Source organism: Callorhinus ursinus, unplaced genomic scaffold (genome assembly GCF_003265705.2).
Source record: "Callorhinus ursinus isolate GAN/ISIS: 27379988/994484 unplaced genomic scaffold, GSC_fseal_2.0 scaffold44, whole genome shotgun sequence".
NCBI lineage: Eukaryota > Metazoa > Chordata > Mammalia > Carnivora > Otariidae > Callorhinus > Callorhinus ursinus.
In genome coordinates, this window is record NW_027397106.1 from 5,680,475 (window position 1) to 5,697,016 (window position 16,542).

At 56.9% G+C, this 16,542-nt stretch overlaps 2 protein-coding genes and 1 long non-coding RNA gene across 4 annotated transcripts in view; 1 reads left to right on the forward strand and 2 right to left on the reverse strand.

Annotated features, from left to right (window-relative positions):
• WNT10B (Wnt family member 10B) overlaps positions 1–16,542 on the forward strand; it is a 31,054-nt gene that overhangs the window by 2,774 nt on the left and 11,738 nt on the right. The gene's annotated exons all lie outside the window — the stretch shown is intronic.
• LOC141370742 (uncharacterized) lies at positions 11,027–11,941 on the reverse strand. Its single transcript, XR_012375047.1, has 2 exons — positions 11,736–11,941; positions 11,027–11,621 (listed from the first exon to the last, which is right to left on the reverse strand). It is a non-coding gene; the product is annotated as an uncharacterized lncRNA (long non-coding RNA).
• Positions 12,006–15,036, reverse strand: WNT1 (Wnt family member 1). The gene is made up of 4 exons (XM_025882712.1): positions 14,933–15,036; positions 13,957–14,210; positions 12,993–13,258; positions 12,006–12,494 (listed from the first exon to the last, which is right to left on the reverse strand). Exons 1-4 carry the CDS (start codon positions 15,034–15,036, stop codon positions 12,006–12,008), a joined length of 1,113 nt encoding a protein of 370 aa, XP_025738497.1.

Consider the following 16,542-nt stretch of genomic DNA (forward strand, 5'->3'; position numbering starts at 1 on the left):
TTTCTTTCTTTCTTTCTTTCTTTCTTTCTTTCTTTCTTTCTTTCTTTGTTTCTTTGTTTCTTTCTTTCCTTCTTTCTTTCCTTCTTTCTTTCTTTCCTTCTTTCTTTCTTTCCTTCTTTCTTTCTTTCTTTTCTCATGACAGGTGAGGATAAGCAGTAGACTTTAATGCCTGCTCCATTCAGGGCACTGGGGTAAGGTCTTCAGCAGGGGCAGATGCACTAGGTGTGGAGCAGAGCAGATGGCCTAGCCAGGATCAGGCAGGAAGGCAGGGATGTTATAGTCATAGGGCAACTTTAGGGCAGGATCTTGGGGCTTGGAGGGAGAAAGTGATGGAGAGTCTTCTGACTGAGGTGACCAGATGACGTAGAGGCCCTTGGCAGAAGAGGAAGGGATCCAGATACAACCAGCAAAACAGGAAGAGGGCTCACTTTGGTGTCACATGCCTTGGGATAAGTTCATCCCTGATGCTTTGGATCCTTGGGGGCGGCTTTTATCTCACCCTCTCTTCCACAGGCCAAGAAAGAGAATTGGGAATAAATGAACAGAGTCTGAGGGTCCCTCAGATGGCTTCATTGTCACCTGCACTCATTCTCAATATTCAAGAGACTGTTCAGGGTTTGCAGAAGATCTGAGCAAATGGGTACAGGCTTCTATCCCAGTCTCTTAGGTTTGGGTGAGGGCTCCTCAAGGCAGAGCAGGATGGTGGCCTTGTCACTGTCCCTGGCCTGTGGTGGTCCGAGCTGGGGAGGGAAGGCAGCCAGTGAATCAGCTTGGGACCTCCTTAGGCCTCCCCCCTTCTCCTCCTCCCCAGTGTTCCTTAGTGATGTTCTGAATCGTTACCACGATTTCCCACCCCGGTGGTATCACTCATCTGAAAGAACCCTGAAAATTTCTTGCATCTCTGCCTCTTCCAGAAACCTTGGCCAGGGAAGGAAGGGGGAGGTTGGTCCCAAAAAGCCTGTGTAAGCGTGGGGTGTGATACTCGCTGTAGCCACTACGGGGCGCGCGCAGGTCGCGATTTTCCCCGGTAGCTAATTCCCGAGTCCCCCCTACCCGGGCACAACTAGTTAACCAGTTGATACCCAGATACTGCGCGCGGGTCCCCCGTCTTGCCACCTGCAGCCGTGCGAGGTCGGGGACAGGCCTCTGGCCTTCTAGACCTCTGGAAGCGCGCGGAGCCCCTCTTTGTTACTCACCCACGCCAACCGGCTTGGGACCCAGACACTGAAGTCTTTTTTCTCTCTGATCTTGGACAGTTCTGTCTCTACTTACTAGCCATGTGAATCTGGCCAAATCACTTCACCTCCCTGAGCCTCAGTTTCCTCATCTGTCAAATGGGGGTTTATAAACACCTACCTCGCAGGGTTGTTGTGAGGATTTTATGCGATAATGTATGTAAAGCGCCTTGCACAGTGCCTGGCACACAGTAGGCGCTCAATAAATCTAAGCTTCCCTTTGTCCAATCTTGGCATCTTTTTCCTTTCACCGGCCCAGTCCCTCCCGTGTCCCTCCCCCCAGGGCTCCACTGTTTCTTCCCGCTCGGTGGGGGGGCTGGGGGGACTCCTTTCTTTGATGGAAACTCCCGGCTCACCCCTGTCACCCCCAGTCGGACTCTTCCTTCCTTGCCCCCCACCCCACCCCCGCTGACTCTTCCCACTGCCCCGGCGCACTCCCCCCACCCCCCATTCCGGGCAAGGGCTGAGTCAGCCTGGGTAAATTTAGCCGCCGACACGGGCGGGCGCGGGGGCTTCGCCCAGACTCAGTCGCAAAGTCCTGGGCGGCCCAAAGTCCTGGGCGGCCTGCCTCTGCCCCCATCCCTACCGAGTCACTCCAACTCCCGCTCAGCATTCAGAGCCCCAGCCCCGTTCTCAAGCCACTTATGATTTTGGTCTTCAGTTATCTTGATGTCACTCCCTACCCTCATCTGGAGAGATCAGACAAGTCAGGACGGGTAGGAGAGAGCAGGACAGTTTGGGAGGTCGATGGGCTGGACCTTGCACTGGGGCAGGCTGACCTTGGTTCAGTGTGTGTGTGGGGGGGTGTGTCTCTTTGGGCTTCTGAACCTGAGGGGAGAGCATTGATCAAAATTACACTGGAGAGTCCAACCCAGAACCTGCCTGGGACCCACAATGTCAGGTTTCAAGTTAGCTCTTGCTGGAGGAAGTAAAGGAAGTGAGGTTCACCTTAGGCAGAGATCAAAGTTTCCTGAGGTCTGCCTACCTTCCACCTGCAAGTCTAACTACTGCTGATTCTAACTACTGAGCATTTACTGAGCACCTGAGAGGAAGCAGGCCCTGAGCTGGGCTCCAGGAAAGACATAAGGCCTGCCTGCAATGGGGTGAAGACGAACACGCACCAATAATGATAGTAGTAAGCAGTGAGTGGTATTATAAGGAGTCAAACAGGGAGATTGTATGGATTTTGTGAGATCAGGAAAGGCTCCCTGAAGGAGGTGGCATCTGAGATAGAATTTGGGTAAAGGAGCTCCAAGTAGAGGAAAGAGCAAAAATAGTCGTATGGATTGAGGGAAGCCGAGTATGTGTTGGAAATTACCAAAAGGTCTGGTTAGACTGGAGTTGAGGGTACATTCTCAGGAGTGAAAACTGAGGACAGGCTGGGGCGAGCCTGGCCCCCTCGGGAGTGTGTGCCTTGGACCTCTGGGCTTGAGAAGAGAACAGACTTGAGGACAGGAGGAAGACAGAGGAAGGCCAGAGCAGTGGTGAGAGCAACTGCCTGGATTTTGCTATAGCCCAGGGGCTCCAGGCTCTCAGGTTGGGAGAAGAGGGGAGCTATATGGGTAGTGGAGGGGCCGGCCCTGTGGAGGGAGACCCCACCATACAGCTAAAGACTCTGTGAAGTGGAACACGCAGGAGCTGAGTTTCTAAGAGTTCACCCACACTGCTATCATTACCGGAAAAATAGGGTAGCATTGTGTTTAGAGCATGGACTCTGGGGCCTGACAGCGTGGGTTTAGATCTTGCCTCTACCTCACACTAGCTGTGTGACCTTGGGCAAATTACTCAATCTCTCTGTGTCTTAGTGTCCTTAGTTATAAGATGGGGTTATGAACAGTGCTTTTTTCATAGGCTTGTTGGGAGGATTAAATGATTCAATATGAAAAGCACTTAGAACAATGTCTGGTACATAATAAGGGACATACAAGCGTTAAGCTCTGATTATTATTTCTCTCTAGAGCTATTTCATTAGTATTGGGAGCATGAAAACAGGAGGCGGAGGAAAGAAGTAGAGATTGGGGAAGAAGAACAACAGGCAGCTGAGGCCAGGTCAAGAGGAGAAGGGAGCCCTGGGGTGGAGACACAGTCCCTTGAATGGGTGGAGGGTGTACAGGGAGGATTTGGGCAGTTAGGGTGCCAGGCAACACACCCTGCTTCTCCAGGACTTCCTTCATCTTTGCCTAAGGGTGGAGGCAGCACTGGCTGCTAAAGATCTGGGGAGAAAGGGACAGAGAGAGGGGAGGGCTGACTGCAGGTCTGGGGGCGAGCCCTTGGTGAGCCATATCTCAGACTGGTCCTGCATGGCACTGTGGGTGGGAGGCTGGAGGCTCCCTGCTGTGAAAATGACTTCTAAATCTGGCTGTGTCTGCCAGCCGGCCAGCCTCAAGACGGAGGCCACAACCACCCCCAACCCAGGGACAGCCTCCCAGGTCAGGTGTAGGGAGACCAGACGCAGTAGGGCGTGGTCAGGATGGGGCAGCATCTCTCAGGTTAGCACAGGCCGCTACCCTCCCAACAGCCAGGTTCTTCCCAGTGAAACCCTTCTCTGTCCCAAATGGACCCTGCCCCCAAATGGGGCCAGGTTAATATGGCTTCAGAGGGCCTAAGGGCCCCCTCTCCTTTTGGACTCTCATGAGAGCCCTGGGACTTCCCTAGATCAGCCACAAATGGCCAACAGAGAACCAGGCCATAATTCTGGGACTTCAGGGGATTCGGGGTGAGGAGTGTGTATATGGGGTGTGAGGAGGAGAGAACCAGGAGAGATGGCTAGACATGAATACGCAGGGAGGGGGCAAAGTGTGTCTGTAGAGAAGGGTGAGCATTCCCTCAGTTACTCATCCGGTCACTCCTTCATTAAACTTGTATGCCAGGCCCCAGGGACACACAAGAGACTCAGACAGGGCTCCTATTTTCAGGGAGCTTCCAATCCAGGGTGTGTGTGAGACAGGGGAAGGGATATGGGAGAGGAAACCCACAAAATCATTACAGTGCAGGCTGTACAACATAATATATGTTAATGAAGGCATTCCTGAGGATCTAGGCAAGCATGTAAGAAGGAGCAGTTCCCCAACTGTGAGTTACTTCTGGGGAGTAGGAGATGAGTCACTGAGGGTGCATTCGTCGTGAAGGAAGGCTCAGTCTGGATATTGTCCCCTTGCCTGCATGCCTTGCTTGGCATGGAGTGGGCTTCCTCCCTTGAAGCCCCTGACACTACATAGCTTTTGATGAGTCCTTTTAAAGAAGAATTGCTTCATCCACCCGTCCATCCATCCATTCATGCCTCCATCCTTTTGTTCATCCATGCATGCATCCACCCATCTATATATCCCATCCCTTTATCCATCCATCTACCAACCCCTCTGTCATCCATCCATCCATCCATCCATTTGTTCATCCACTTATTCATCCATCCATCCAACCATCCATCCATCCATCTCTTTCTTCTCTTAATGATGACATATGATGTGCCTAGCTCAGTGCCACAAGGAATGCCAAGATGAACAAAACACGGAGCCCATGTCCTCAGGAAGGTAGAAGCCTAGTAAGAGGATAAGTAACTTATGCAGATAACCTTCCACGGGACAGCCAGTATGGGCTGTTAACCAAAGCCCTGACAAGAAGCTGCTTCAGGAGGCAAGGCCACTTTGCCAAGGGAAATTAGAAGAGCTTAATGGAGGGAGGGACATTCCAGACGGGTTTCAGTAGGGGGAGATGGGGAAGAGGCGCATTCCAGGGTATGGGCAAAGGTAGAGAGGTGGGAAAGCACAAAGCCTTCACAGGGAACAGAGACCCTGGGAAATGCAGAGGTGCGGGATCCTGGAATGATGTGTGTGAGCCAAATCATGAAGCGTCTCTGAAAAGCAAGGATAAAAGTTTGAGCTTTAGTGAAAGGAATTGAGGAAGAGGGGAGGGGCAGAAAGTTTTTGAGCTCCTAATGTCCCCGTTGCCTCCTCAACACCTATATCATTGTTTTCTCTACTGCCTGATTATGACCTTTGTTGGTCTTGTTAGGCTGTGGAATCCCCTGCTGGACCATGAGCTACTCAAGGGTAGTGCCTTTGGTTTAGCTCTGTATCCCCTACAAGCTCGGCCTGGAGCAGGCTCTCAGCAAATGCTAGCAGAAGGTAGGAACAAGTGGTAAAACTGTGTAACAGGAACACTGGCACAGCAACTCAGCCTCAGATATACAGGAGAAGAGGGGGCTGCAGCCTGGTGTTCCCACCCCCCAGCATAGGGAAGAACCCTGCTTTCTTTGCCAGTCTCTCCAGGAGCTCTTCCAAGAGGCACCACAAGGTGGCGCTGTTCCAACAGTAGCTCCTCATTCTGCCAAGGTCCTTAAAATGTTTGCAGTTGGAGGAGTGCCCATCCAAGAACTGTCCCCGGATGGTCTAGACACTTCCTTCCAGCAAGTGCTGAGACAGAATAAAAAGGCTAAGTGCAGCTATGGAAAAGAAGAGCCAAGAGCCCCCCAACTCCAATGTAAGGACTGGCCTCATCTATCCATCCATTCGCCGGACAGTACCTACTATGTGTCAGGTACAGTGTTAGGCTCTTGGAAAAACAACAGTGACCAAGACATAGTCCCTGTCCTCAAAGAGCTCAGTTAAAGTCCTAATCAAAAACCAAATCTTCTTTTGCTAGCTTTCTCTCTCTTTTACACACACATACACACACAGATGCACACACACACACATACCTGTTCCCAAGGCCAATCCCCTTGACCTGGGAAGCCATCTCCATGTGAAATCTACACTTTGGCACTGCCCACCCCCTCCAAATCTACGTTTCTCCCTAAGGTTGCTGCATGGCCCCATAGATATTCCTTAGATGTTCCTTCCTGGGATGACTCCTCTTGCCTTATTCAAGCTCCCTGACCAGCCCTTTCCTAGTCTCTCTCCCAACCTCTTCCATCATACCCACAGCCATGGCACCAGCTCTGGAGGCTAGGGACCTCCTGAGAATATGCCTGGTACGGATTAGGGCCTCCCAATATTCTACAACTCTGGAGGCTACAGGAACGTGAAGGTGGATCCACAGAAAGGCCCTATGAGACCCTAGTGTCACCAGCCCAGAGATGAGGAGTTGGAGAGTCCAGAAAACCAAAATCTCAGAAACATGCCCCTGTATGGCCTGGGGGCTCTGCCAGCCAAACCTGTCTCCAGACAGACTGCCTTCCTTTTCTCATCTACTTTGGGGTGACCAGGCTTCTCCCTAGCTCCAATTCCATAGTGGTGGCTGTGGGAGACACTGGTTGGGAGGTGAAGCATTGTGGGACATTGTCCACTTTCCCAACATGCTCTAGGGCCCAACTCAGCCCTTGGCGGGTTTGGGAGAAGAGAGGAGGGAGGGTTGGTGCTGAGAGTGGGAGCCAGGCCCATCGAGGTCCCGGGAGTGAATGCGGCATTGTTGGCCAGGCCAGAGTCACAGATAATTACCTCAATTAGTGACAATGGGAGAGTAATAAATACAGGCTTAGTGTCTCCTACCCCACCAGGGCTCCGAAGATTAATCCAGGCTGACGGGCGGGCCCTGAAAGGCGTGATGGACAATTCATTAAACTCCCCAAATGCCGCACAACCTGGGCGTGAAGGCTGAGTTAGCCCCCTGGGGGCTGCGCCTTTGTCCTGATTGTGTGTCTCCGCCGCAGCCGAGCCGGGCAGCCCCCAGAGAGCGGGGAGGTGAGTGGGGCTCCCCCAGGCCGGCCAGGCGGCGGGAGGATTAGGCCTCGGTCCGGCCCTGGTTGCCCTGGCACACCAGCCCGGCCGGGCTGGAATGTCCATGGGGGGGAGCAGGCCGAGCGGAGGGGCGGGGCCGACAAGGTGGGGTAAGGGGGGCACACAAAACCGGGGGCAGGAGGAGTTAATTAGACGCCAGCCGAGGAGGGCGAGGGGCCACAATAGGGCCGAGGGGCCGCCAGGGACGGCCCCTTCACTTCCGAGGATTAATAGGGAGGAGGGAGAGGGGAGGGGGTCAGCCTTGGGGGAGGAGAGCTGGAAGCTTCCCAGGGTGGCACTGCCCCTTTTTGCCCAGCTTGGCACCTACTTGGCAAGTGGCTGGGAAGCGGGAGGCTCTGGCAGCCTGGGCAGGTGCCCCCAGGATCCCACAGAGTGGCTCTTTCTTCCTGGCATGGTGCCCGCATTGGGAGATGGCTGGGCAGGGAGGAGAAAAAGGACCGTCATTTACCGGGGCACTAGTGGGAGCAGGAATGTTTGAGGGCCCTGGTTCTCAACATCCCCCACCTCCGCCAACCCGCCCTGAGGCAGAACCAGGAGCCTGGAGCTTTCCCCTTCCTGGTGAGCCTGCCAGGTTCAAGCCCCGAAGTCCATACCCATGGGAGGGAGTCGGGGCCGCCGTGTGTGCACACACGTATGCGTGCGGACACTTGTGTGTGCAGGTGTGCTTAGGCACACGGCCTGGGGCTCAGCAGGCCCCCAGCAAATGCCTGTTGAATGGCTTTGCTGAGACTAAGTGAGTGTGAGAAAGAGAAGTGGTGCTGAGCTGCGCTGTGAGCCAGGGTGGCGTTGGGCCCTCTCCTTCTGAGGTCCCAGCCGAGGCCGGCCGGGAAAGGATGGAACCCCACCTCTGGGCAGATGAGCCAATGTCCAGGAGAAACGAAGTGGTGGTGGTTCCTTCCCTTTGAAAAGGGCAAAAAAAAAAAAAAAAAAAAAAGTGCAGTAGCCTCTTGGAAGCCCCACTTCCTCCTGGGCCCCAGGAGCAGGGCAGCCCTGGCCCCTCCCTAGGAGCCACCCCACCCTATCCCCTCCCGGGGAATGACAAGGGAGCGAGTTGGCGGCAGTTCCCCGGGCATATTTATAACCTGCTGCTCGCTCACCAGCGTCTGCTTTTAGCCCAGACGGGGGAGGGGGCAGGGGGGTGGTCTGTCTCATGCTGGGCGCCCCGGCTGGGTGTGGAAAGAGTGAGTAAGGGTGAGTGGTGGGCAGCTCTGTATGGATATTCCTGCTCACACCACAGCCAAACAGCTTATTTTCTCCTCATTTTGTTATTTTTCTCCCTCTGGACTGGAGAGGAGGACTGAGCCAGCCTGAGGTGGGGGGGGTGCCTAGACCCTGGGGTATTTGCAGCCCCACTGACAGGGTTTTTCCAGGGTGCGTGTGGCAGGGTGTGTGTGGTGCCGGCTCGCTGACCCCCTGGGGACTGTGCAGGTCTGCCATCTCGGTCCTCTCAGCTTTTCCGCTCCCCCCAGGATATTTCAGGACTAGTGCCTCCCTCACTCGCTGAGGCCACCCGTATGTCCGGGGTCCCTGACAGCCTCAGGTCCCCCTGGCTGTGTGGCACCTGGCACCTGAAGCTCAGAGGTGGGCAGAAGGATAACCTGGGCAGATGGGGCAGAGCTGGGGCATCAGGTCCATTCCTGCCAGCACTATCCTATGGCGACCTCTCTAGGCACAGCCCTCCGTGACGATGGCCCAGGTGATCAGAACATCAAAAGAATTAGCTTGGGGCGCCCGGGTGGCTCAGTCAGTTAAGCCCCTGCCTTTGGCTCAGGTCGTGATCCCAGGGTCCTGGGATGGAGCTGGTGTTGGGCTCCCTGCTCAGGAGGAAGCCTGCCTCTCTCTCTCTCTCCCTTTACTCCTCCTCCCTGCTCAGGCTCTCTTTCTCTCTCTCTCTTTCTCTCAAATAAATAAATAAATAAATAAACTTTTTAAAAAATTAGCTTCTATGTAATGCTTTGTAGATCCTATCCCCGTTTGCTTGTCCCACCCCCCTTTTATCTTAGTGCATTGGCCCCTCAAGGGCCCAGCCTTATTCTGCACTTCCCTACCCACTGTGAAGTCCCAGCCCCTGGAAGTGAAGGGCCTCCATGCAGCGGGCTTGAGCATGGGAGTCTGTCCTTAAACCTCATGGGTGTGCCGACGGCTTTACACTTCACTGAGCCTTCACTTCGCTCCGCTATTACTCTGACAATATGTTTTGATGTGCTTGATTCCCTGGCCACACCGTAAACTCCTCCAAGTGGGCACTGGCTCATACAGCCCTGTACCCCCAGCGTTTGGCATATGCCTGGTGCAGAAGAGGTGTCTGCAAATGTTCAAATGACCCGTGTTTTCATATATGTGATCTCATCTGAACCTCATCACTTTCTGGAAGGAGAAGATTCAGTACTGACAACCATCCCTGTTTAATAGACAAGGTAACTGAGGTTGAGAAAACAACAGATTTGGTAGAAGTCTAACTAGGGCCAGAACAGGATTCATTGCTCCCCTTTACCCTTCCTCCAGCTCCTATGTGTCAGTTCGACTCAGAGGCCCTAGCTTCTGGGCCTGAAAACTGATACCAGTTCCAGCTCTTGGGATTAGGAGTTAGGTGAGAGTGACTGGGGACAATGGCCAACCCCTCAGCTCCCCAACCGCTGCTTCTCCCCAACCCTGGGCATTGTCCAGCAGGGCCCGAGGCTCCTCTCCTGTCTCTGGCAGCCCATTAACTTCTTGCTTTCGTAGCTGGGGATCTAATAATTCATTGGATTATAGACTGGATATTCTCTGCAGGGGGTTCTTCACTGGAAACCCAAGGCTTATGAGGTGTCTTCTACTCTGGATCAATAAGTTTTCTATTCCTCCCCCTCCACTGCCCATCAGAGCTGAGCTGGTGCTGGCTTGGCAGACGGAGAAAAAGGGAAAGGGATGTCCGTTGCAGGGTTGAGCAGCTCCTGGCTCCACTCCCCTACCCCCACACATACCCCAAAGGCCAACAGGGGTCAGAGTTCACATATCCAGGGAGAGGTGGGAGGCAGCAACAACAGTAAAAGAGTCCTGGGGAGAGTGGGAAATTCTCCAGTCGTCTGGGATCAGTTGTTGCCCTTGGGGGGTGGGGTGCTTCATAGCTCCCCCTGCTCTTTAGGTCCTCGCCTGGGGGAAAGTGTTAGGATTAGGGATAGGCATTAGAGCTTAGGAAGGGGTTAGTGTTTGTCTGAAGTTAGGGTTAAGGCTAAGGTTAGACCTAGACCTAGGGAAGGGGAGAGGATTAGGGTTAGATATCGATAGGTTTAGGGTGTGGGCAGGATTAGTAGTCCTGTCCACTCCGGTGAGTGTGCGCACAGAGGTATCTGTGTTATTAGTAACAGTCCTCTTTCAGGCTCTTTATGGGAATGGCTAATTTAATGGTTGAGTTATGGACCACACTTGGGTTTCCTTTTGGTTACATCAGTTTAAGCCCTAGCCTCTGTTTGGATTCTGGCCCTCCAGCTCCCTTCTGCTCCCCAACCATCATCCCTGAGATTTTGGGTCCAGGACTAGAGCCCATCATGTTACCTGGATCCTCCCGAGCCCAAGTTTGGGAGCTGGGGTCCTAATAAGGTGTTTCCTTCTCTTGGGGAGGGAAGTGCCTTCCCCACTGCCCCATGCTCTACAGCATCACCTTTTCTGCTTGGATTTCTCTTTCTTCTTTGGTTTCTTCTCACAACACGGTCATGGCTATCACTCAGTTGTGGCTATTTTCACAACTCCAGATGGGAAAGGCAGGCTCAGAGCTTGTTCGTCTGTTTGTTTAATACCCATTTAGCAAGGGAAGAAACTGAGGCAGTTTGGACTTGCCCGATATCACACGGCCAGTTGGTGTTCGAATAGGAAGAAGAATCCTGCAGGGTCTCTTGGCTCCTGACTAGGTTCTTTTGGAGACCTGGATCCCCAGTAGCCTCATTAAGGTCATCCAAGGGTCAGAATCTCAGGGTCCTCTTGCAGGGCCAGGACACCAGTCCCCCAACAACATATCCTATTTGTTTAAGAGCAGTAAGCAATGGTGTGTTCTGGATTCAAGGAAAAGCCACCAAGTCATTGATAAAAATAGAGATTTTATTCTGCAGAGGAAGATACTACGTTGGTGGGGGCGAGGAGCCACTAATAGCCACAATGGAAGGAAATACTGATTCCGGTAGGCAAGAGCATCTTTGAGAAATTGGAGAGAGGAGAAGAGGGATCAAAAAAAGGGTGGAGAGAAAAAGGGGAGAAAAGGGGGGGGGGGGGGGGGGGGGGGGGGGGGGGGGTAGAAGTGGTCTCTGCAAGCCAGGCTGGAACCCAGCACAATAAATAGTTTTATTTACAACAACCAAACTCGTGGCTTTGTATCCACGATTCAGTGCAAATTATTTACACACTGATGAGGAGGCAGGACAGGAAGGGGTAGGAGGTGCCCGAGGGAGGCATGGCTCACAGCTGTTCAGTGGCTCCATGACAGAGGCTGGGAGAATGGGGGTATTTCGGCTGGGTCCCCCAACCTCATTTTCCACATCACCACAGCTGCCCTTTCACCCTGGCACCTCCTGGTTCGGCTGTAGGTGGGGAGGAGAAAGGCCCCGATGCCCAGGTGTGTGTTCAGGGTCTGCGCCCTTGGCAGGAGAATGGGAAGGGCACGAGCGGACCTGGAGAAACACTGAGGATAAAGGAGAGGGAGAGAGGCAAGGAGGTCACCGGCGCGGTGGAGGAGGCCGAGCCACGCGGTCAGCCGCTGACCCCCCACGGGGGAGGGAATGAATCCTTCTCTCACCTCGGGGCCAAGCAGGGGGCAGTGCAACAAGGGGTCTCCCGGGACAGGGAGGGAGGTAGGTCCGGGGCAGGTCCGTCAGGATGGCAAGAGGGTTTGTGCCGGCCCAGGCAAGTGGTGTCAGGAGTCCCCAGGCAGGAGGAGGTGGGAGAAATGATGGCGTACGCAGGAATCCCGGGGAGTGTGGCTGGAGGGGCCGGGTGGGGGCGTGTGCGGGACTGTTTGGAGGTGCGCGAGAGGAGAGCGCTCCCGGGCGCGAGTCCGCGCGGGCTTTCACAGACACTCGTGCAGTACGCGCGTGTGCGTGCAGTTGCGGCAGCTGACATGGCAGCACCAGTGGAAGGTGCAGTTGCAGCGCTCGGTGACGCGCTGTGTGCGCGTGCGGTGGCCGCGGCCACAGCAGAGCAGCTCGCAGCCGTCCAGCGCGGGCGACGAGCTGTTGCAGGCGCGCCCCGCCGTGCCGGCTGTCCCCAGGCGTCCGCTGTACGTGCAGAAATTGGGCGATTTCTCAAAGTAGACCAGGTCGTGGGGGGAGGGCGGCTTGTGCGCGGGGTCTTCGGGCTCCAGGCGCAGCAGTTCTGCCCGCGAGGCGCGGTTGCTGCCGCGGTTGCCGTAGAGGACGCGCGAGGCGCCGTCGAATCGGTCGCGCAGCACGTCGCCCACGGCGCGCAGCGTGGGCAGCCGCATCCAGCACGTGCGCACCGTGCACGAGCCCGACATCCCGTGGCACTTGCACTCCTGGCGCATCTCGGAGAACACGGTCTGGGAGGAAGGCGGGGGATGGGAAGGAAGGGTGTCCCAGGGTGGTCACAGCCAGAGCCACCATCCCAGATACCGCCCCCTCCCGGACCCTGCCAGGACCTCCGCAAAGGCGGAAGGGAAGAAGGGGAAGGGAGGCGCGAAATGTCGCGCAGAGATTTGGACACCAGGCACAACTCTGCTCCACGCCGGACAGTGGCCCCGGCCTCCAAGCCTCATTTTTTTTTTCAGTGATTACAACGGAGGGGCTGTAGGCAATACATTCCACGGGTTGCATGACTCCTAACCTCTCCAGTTCTCCCCGCCCTCCGCCACTCTCTTCCATTCTCTGCCTTCCCTTCCAAACCTCCACCACCCTCTGGACGTCCTCTCCTGGTTCCCTGCCCCGACGCCTGGCCTCATCACCGTCCGTTACTGCCCAGATTCGAGGTCAGCCCCTGCTCGGGGCCTCGGAGATCCCTGCCACTCCGCTTCCAGGCAGAGCCCCCGAAGCGCGCTCACCGTGCGGCCCGCCTCGTTGTTGTGGAGGTTCATGAGGAAGCGCAGGTCCCGCCCCTTCTCCCCGGAGTCCACAAACTCCCTGCCGAAGAGGCGGCCGAAGTCGATGTTGTCGCTGCAGCCCCCCCAGTGCCAATCGGGGCCCCCAGGACCTCGCCGCCTGTAGTCGCACGTGCAGGACTCGATGGAGCCCTCTGAGCAGGAGCGTGCCACTGAATGCGTAACCCCGGCGGAGGTGATGGCGAAGATAAATGCAGTTTCTCGACAGCCTGTGAGGGAAGGGAGCGGGGATGAGCGAGGAGGTAACGCGGGGGTGCGGCCAGCCTCCTCTGTGGAGGGTTCGGGACCCTTGAGTCCGGTGCCCCGACTCCGCCCTTGGAGTCCTGGGAGCCAGGCGGCCGGCTGTGCTGGGAAGCTGGTCTCCTAGAGAAAGCACGTGTGTGGGCACGCAACCCTGTCCACGCTTGTCATCACGCGCTCCCGAGACTCAGAGCGCACTTGGCTCCTCAGTGGAAGTGGGGCAAGCTCCAGAGAGAGAGAAACCGAAAAGAGGGGAGCGGAAGAACTCTACACTGTCAAAATCTCTCCGCAGCCCAAACTTTCGGCCCGTGTCGGCGATGGGAGCCTTGCTGGGCTTGGAGGCGAGACACTCTCGCAGAGATCCGCTTCCCGGGCGCCTTTGAGAGGGGCCGGGAAAGCGGTGGCCAGCCAGCATCCACGACCTAGGACTCGCTTTTGCTCAGGCAGTGGCGCAGAAAAGCTAAGCTCCGCGCCCAAGGTGCACGGCTTGAAAACGCCTGGTAGAACGAGTCTGGCCCAGAGCTGGCGCTGGGCGTGAAGCTCTTGGCGGGTTGATCGTGTAACCCTGCGGGCGCCGGGGACATCTTCCCTGCGCTCGCCCGCCCCTGCCCTGCGGGTGACCCTGCGTTGCCCTGGTCCTGGAAACGTCGCTTTCCTGGGTACCCACCTCGGTTGACGATCTTGCCGAAGAGGTGGGGCCCCGAAGCCGTGGGACAGTTCCAGCGGCGGTTGCGGAACTGCCACTTGCACTCTCGCACCGCGCTCTGCAGCCCCCCGCTCACGCTGTGCAGGATCCCCGGGTTCTGGCGGATCAGCCTCCGCTGTTTGCGGCTCAGCAGCTGAAGACTGGGCTCGAGCACCAGTTGTAGACTCTTGGAGTCGGTCAGCAGGTTCGTGGAGGAGGCTACGTTCACGATGCCCCTGGTGAGATGCATGATAGGAGCTCAAGCTCTGGAATGGGGACCTGCACCCTTATCAAAAAGGTCGTGTCTACCCTGCCCTCTTCCTGGGGCTATTTGCCTGAGAGACCCGCAGGAGATCAGAAATGAGGTAAAGACTCGGCGCTCCCTGGCTCAGTAGTTTGAAAGGAACGGGCGTCCAGAGTTTTGTGCAGGGCCACTCGGGGCCCTGGGTCTGGGGACTGGACAGGGGAGGCATGGGAAACCTGAAGGCCAGATGTCTACCTTGGCTCTGAGAGACTGCTTCCGGGCAGCCTGGGCGAGGAAATCCTGGCCTGGAGTCCATGCCCACCCAAGGCGTGAAATGCATAGGAGTCCCACCCTCTTCTTGCCTCCTTTCTGAGCGCTGGCCTGGCCCTTCGCTTGCGGAGGCAGGGAAACCTGTGGTGTGGCTACCACCGTGAGGCTGCGTTTGGGGCTCACGGACGAAGGGCGGTGCTAGATGGGAGTGGGCTCCCTGCCTGGAGTATCGTGGGCCGCCGCGGGCGGACCATTCACCCCACCTCATCAGAACTAGATTCTCTGGAGCACCTCCGCTCCAGAGCGCCCCTCGGTGTCTCGCAGCAAGTCAATGCGGTGGAGGGAGCCTGTCTGCGCACGGATCCCAGAGCGTGGGAGCTGGCTGGGGCTGGCCCCTGGCTCTGCGCCCCGGCACCAGTGGCGACCCCGCACCAGCTCACTTACCACCATCGGCCACTGCTGTTGGCGGCCAGGGCTGCGGGTAGGGCGGCCAGCGCCAGCAACAGCGTAGCAGAAACCCAGCCGGGCAGCAGCGCCCAGTGCCCCATGGCCTGCCCGGCCTCGCCTGCTCTGTGCTGAAGTTGGGGCGGCTTTGGCTGCTGCCCGCGACGGTGGGACGGGACGCGGCGGTGGAGGCAGTGGCGAGAGTTCGCAGTCTGGCTCTAACAGCCCTGGGGGCGGGCGGCGGGCAGCATGGCTCGCGGTCCCAGCTGGTGGGCTGAGGCAGCCACGGCGGGCGGCACCGCCTCTTATAGTTGCGGCGCTGGCTGAAGTGACGATAGGAGGCTGCCCCGCCGGGCCGCACTGTGGCACCAGGGCGCACCGGTCAGGGGCGCAGACAATGGGCAGCGAGCGGGGCCGTGGCTCCCGCCCGTCTGAGACGAGAGCTGACGGGCTGGCCGTCGGGGCTCACCCCCGCCCCCTGCCCGGTGGCTCCCGCCTCCGGGCCTGCACTGGCCGCCGACCCCTCCCCTTGGGACGCCCTCCCACGCGCGCCCGCCTCACTCCTCCTCGCGTCCGGAGCCCGTCGCGGACCAGCGTCCGCCAGGGGGCGCGGCGATAGTGTGCTACGTGGAGAGTCGGCCAGGAGCCCGGCCGCCTCGCCACCACCGGCCGTGGGGCTGTCCCCTCGACGTCAGCCCGGGCCTCCGCTGGCGTCCCCTCTCTCCCCACTCCTGAGTAGAGGAAGGCAAGGAAAGCTGTCGTTCTGGGCGGCGACCCCGGGGAGACTCCTCCTTCCCAGGAAACCCCCCCCCCCCGACGGCTGGACAGGGAAGGATAAGCGGGAGTCTGAGGGTGCGGGTGGGGTCGTGAAACCCCGGGGGTGGGGGGGGGTTGGGGGTGAGTTCACCAAACAGAGCCTGCCGTGGAGAGAAACCAACCAGGGACAGCAGCAGTCTGTGGGCTGGAAGGCATGCACAAGTGACTGTGTGTGTGTGTGTGTGTGTGTGTAAGTGGGACAATGCAAATGCGAATGCATATGCGAATGTGTGAGCGTGTCGAGAGGGTGTACACCCATGTGCGTCCTCATGTAGGGAAACTCCGTGTTTGGAGGAAGGATGTTAGGAACGTTTCCAAAGAATCTTGGAATTTAGCTCAGGTCAGAAGGGATCAATCGAGTCATCTTGTCACAGCCACCACCTGGGACAGTGCATCATCGATGTGTGGGGAAGGAGGTGGTAGCTACCGTCAGGAAAGACCCAGATGATTGACTGAGGGATAGAGTGTCTGGAACTGTGTGTGGAGATGGGTGGATGGGTGGATGAGTATGTGTGCGTGGGGAGATTAAATATGCATATATGTGTCACACTCGCCGTGTATACCTTGTGTCATCCTATGGTGCGTCACCCCGTGGCATGTGTCAACCCGTGCGCGTCACTAGGGGAGGGGCCTGAGCCGGCAACCTAGGCAGCATCAAGATGGACAAGGCCTGGAATGGCTGAGTCTCTGCGGATTAGGCTCAGGAAGGGCAGTGGAGTAGATGACAGGTGTGTGTCCGTGTGCAGGAGGGAGGGCTGGGAAGAGAAGAGCTGCTTGCTGAACTGAACCCAGAA